This window comes from Pteropus vampyrus, unplaced genomic scaffold (assembly GCF_000151845.1).
Source record: "Pteropus vampyrus isolate Shadow unplaced genomic scaffold, Pvam_2.0 Scaffold498, whole genome shotgun sequence".
Taxonomy (NCBI): domain Eukaryota; kingdom Metazoa; phylum Chordata; class Mammalia; order Chiroptera; family Pteropodidae; genus Pteropus; species Pteropus vampyrus.
Window position 1 is genome coordinate 817,788 of NW_011889279.1, and position 3,308 is coordinate 821,095.

At 34.0% G+C, this 3,308-nt stretch overlaps 1 protein-coding gene across 1 annotated transcript in view; it reads right to left on the minus strand.

Annotated features, from left to right (window-relative positions):
• Positions 1-3,308, minus strand: part of CUNH5orf42 (chromosome unknown C5orf42 homolog) — a 100,826-nt gene that overhangs the window by 30,623 nt on the left and 66,895 nt on the right. The window contains exons 38-40 of the mRNA XM_023524826.1: positions 2,946-3,017; positions 1,952-2,061; positions 1,427-1,610 (exon numbers count right to left, since the gene is read on the minus strand). Of these exons, the coding sequence (XP_023380594.1) occupies positions 1,427-1,610; positions 1,952-2,061; positions 2,946-3,017 (366 nt within the window). The remainder of the gene's footprint in view (positions 1-1,426; positions 1,611-1,951; positions 2,062-2,945; positions 3,018-3,308) is intronic.

Below are 3,308 nucleotides of genomic sequence, written 5' to 3' on the forward strand. Positions count from 1 at the left end.
AAAAATACACTCCATCAAAAGCAACTTTAATATCTTAATGATTTTTTTAAAATTTTACTTGAAAACTAACAGGATACCTAAGTAGCCACAAGCATTTGGCTAGATGTAACCCTTATGACAACCTTGTTAAGGTTGAGTCCCACAGAGATACAAGTGAGGATGAGATAATATTAATTATCTTGCAAAAAGTCTCCAAGGTATTATTAAGTGACAGAAGTGGGATTGAAACCCCGGTCTGTTCTATTTGAATCTAAATACCATGCTCTTTTCACTTCCCCAGGCTGAAAGCTAGGTATATGCTACCTTCACACATCCTCCCTCCACTACCCACACACCTAGCAGAATTCTGTCATCATGTGACAGAAGAGAGGGCAATGGTTTCAAAATCTGAAATACTGGCACTTACCTGTCTATGCAGCAGTAACATACATGCCCTGCCACTCATCCCTTCCTTGTTCCTCACTTCTCCTGAGTGCCCGCCGTTTATACACAATGAATGGGCAGTGCAGGACAACCACAAAGCTGGGTCCACTCCTCCTAATAACTGTGGAACCCAGAAGACTTCCTGTTGCAGAAAGTCCGATTGCATATTAATCCAAACGCTCGCAGGATGTCATAACTAGATTTTGAAGAAATATTCTTCGAAAGCTTGCAAATATTTTACAATAATGCGACCTGATTTATGACTATAAAATGAAATATTTTGCTAATGATATGCTGTTGACTACCATGCCTATGTATTTTCTATGTGCGATTCTAGAATTTCTCACCTTTTTAAATGAGAATTCCTTTTTAACACCAACACATTCATGAAATCCAACAGAGTATTTATTTTTAGCCTCATTACTTGAGAAAAGACACATGCACAAATAGATCTGTAATCTCCCTGCAAAATATCCATGGGTCTCTACTTTGGAAATCCATCCCATTTACCTACCTGCCCTCACTCTCCATAGCAAGGGAAAAGCCTTTTTCTTGTTTCTTTTGCAATTACCAAGTGTTAGTGCTTATTTCTAATATAACAGTAATTCAGGGAAGGGGAAGAGTCGTGCTATACATCTAGGGCATTCACCTTTGTCCTGCCGTATTTCTGATGATGTGGGTGAGGTGATACCAGGTTCCTTCGCTTTTGTAATGCCTGCTCTCCAGCTTCTTCTATCCAGAGAGGATGGAGAAACTTTTGCAGGTTTAATAAATAAGTCCACAGCAGAACTGTCAGATTCTAACAAGAATATGAAAGGCATACAAAGATTGATTCTAAACAAGGTATTTGGAAGATTAACAGAACATGCCTCAGTGTGAATTTAAACATCCAAAAGTACAGTAGATCAGATAGATCAGGAGAGCTAAGAGATGTAAGTAGGGTTAACAATGCTATATTAAATAACTTTTCAAAATGTTTTTTTAAAAAGTAGGAAAAAAATACCCTGACTCTTAAAATTGCGCAGGGGAACAGCACTAGTAACTGAAGTTGCCATGTAATGTAACTCTGCAGAAGATGGGACTTCTAGATGCTGTCTGATAATATCATCTGAAGGCTCTTCTCTGACAGGTAATTCCTCTAGATCATCAGCTTCAATGTCAATCACATTTATGTAAGTGTGTCCGACCTAAGCCAAAACACATAAAATCAAAAAGGGTTACATTCTTTTACTCTATATGGCCACTCTGCCCACCCCAAGCCCTGCAGTAAAAAAGTTTAATTCTGAAACCAAGAAGAGCTCATATGAGCTCTTTTTACAGAAAGCTGCAGGAAGTATGTTATGGTCTTAGTTCGCAATATTTTGGGGTATAATATTTAAATTTTAATGTTTAACTTTTCCAAGAAAGCTACATAGGTGAGATTTTTAGACTCATTTCATCTATACAACTGAATAATGAGAATGACCATAATAAATCTTAGCATAAAGGTATTAAAACTTCTTAATAAAACACAAACCAAATTCAATACCCTATCAGATGCTGAAGGGGACAAAGGTTTCTCTGATATTTCAGTGGAGAGTTTGAGATTTAGACATACATCTGGAGCCAATTGCTGAGGAACATTCAAAGGTTCACATTCTGAAAATTAAGAAAAGAAAAACCAGAAATATAAAATCCATAAATAGCTCTAAGGCATTAACTTCATAAGAACAAATTAGCAACAAACAACATAAAATGTATTTGCCGAAGATATATGTAGAAATTTCACAAGTATAATTAAATTACAGCAAATACTATTCTAAAGGCAATTTAGAGTAATTCTTAGTTGAATGCAGATTGACTATTCTTTTTTCATGTGAACGATTCACAAGAATAATAAAGTATCTAAGTCATGTCAAGAAAACGCTATATTTCCTCTTACCATTTCAGATATAGTCATGTTTATTTAGGAGAATTTCAATAAAAGCAGATCTTAGGAAATTAACCCATAACTCATTTCTTTTTTACTTTCAACACTGTTTACTTGTTTATTTTAATAGCTTTATTAAGATATAATTCACATCCTTTAAAGGGGTACAATTAGGTGGTTTTTAGTAAATTCAAAGAGCTCATAGCTAAATTTTACCGCTTAAATTGTTTAACATCTAAATATTATAAAACTCATTAGTTTCTTATTCAAAGGTAAGATAAAGAAACTTGTCACAATAGGTCAGCAGACAGTCTAAGCTTACTTCCCAGCATTTAAAAGAGATTAGTTTCAAATTTTATATGCAAAATATCACTCATTGTTATTTGAGCACTGGAAACTTGCACCAAGGCTTGAATTTAAACCATGACAACCATAAAACTAGAAAAAAGGCAAGTGAAAATTCTTAAATTATCATTCTATCTCTATTAAATTGATTTATTGGTTTAACTTTTTTTATGGGGGATGGTAACTCCTATTTTGGCATCATGCAGACATAATCTTTAATTAGTCACGCCTTCTCAAAGTAAACGAAAAGAAAAGAAAGAAATCATACCTGATGCGGAGGAAATGATTTGTTGATTTTTATGACATTCAAAAACAACTTCTTGAGAAGCAGCTTCTTTATCTTGTAGTCAGTCAGGAGATTTGAGGCAAAAAGAGAAAACAGAAAAAAATAGATTTTGCAAACAGAAAAAATTAAATATATGAATGTAGATTTTAAATTGGTTATATAAGGTAGTAAAAAGTAGATTGACAGCTTAAATTTTTTATTCTAAAAAAATTAATATGATAATTTCAGATTTTATTATTTTTTATATTCTGGGCAGGATAACCTGGATGAATAACAGACTCTTAGCAAATAGGCTGCAGACTTTAGAAGACTACCCAGCAGCAAAGAACTTTCAAAGGCTTTCTC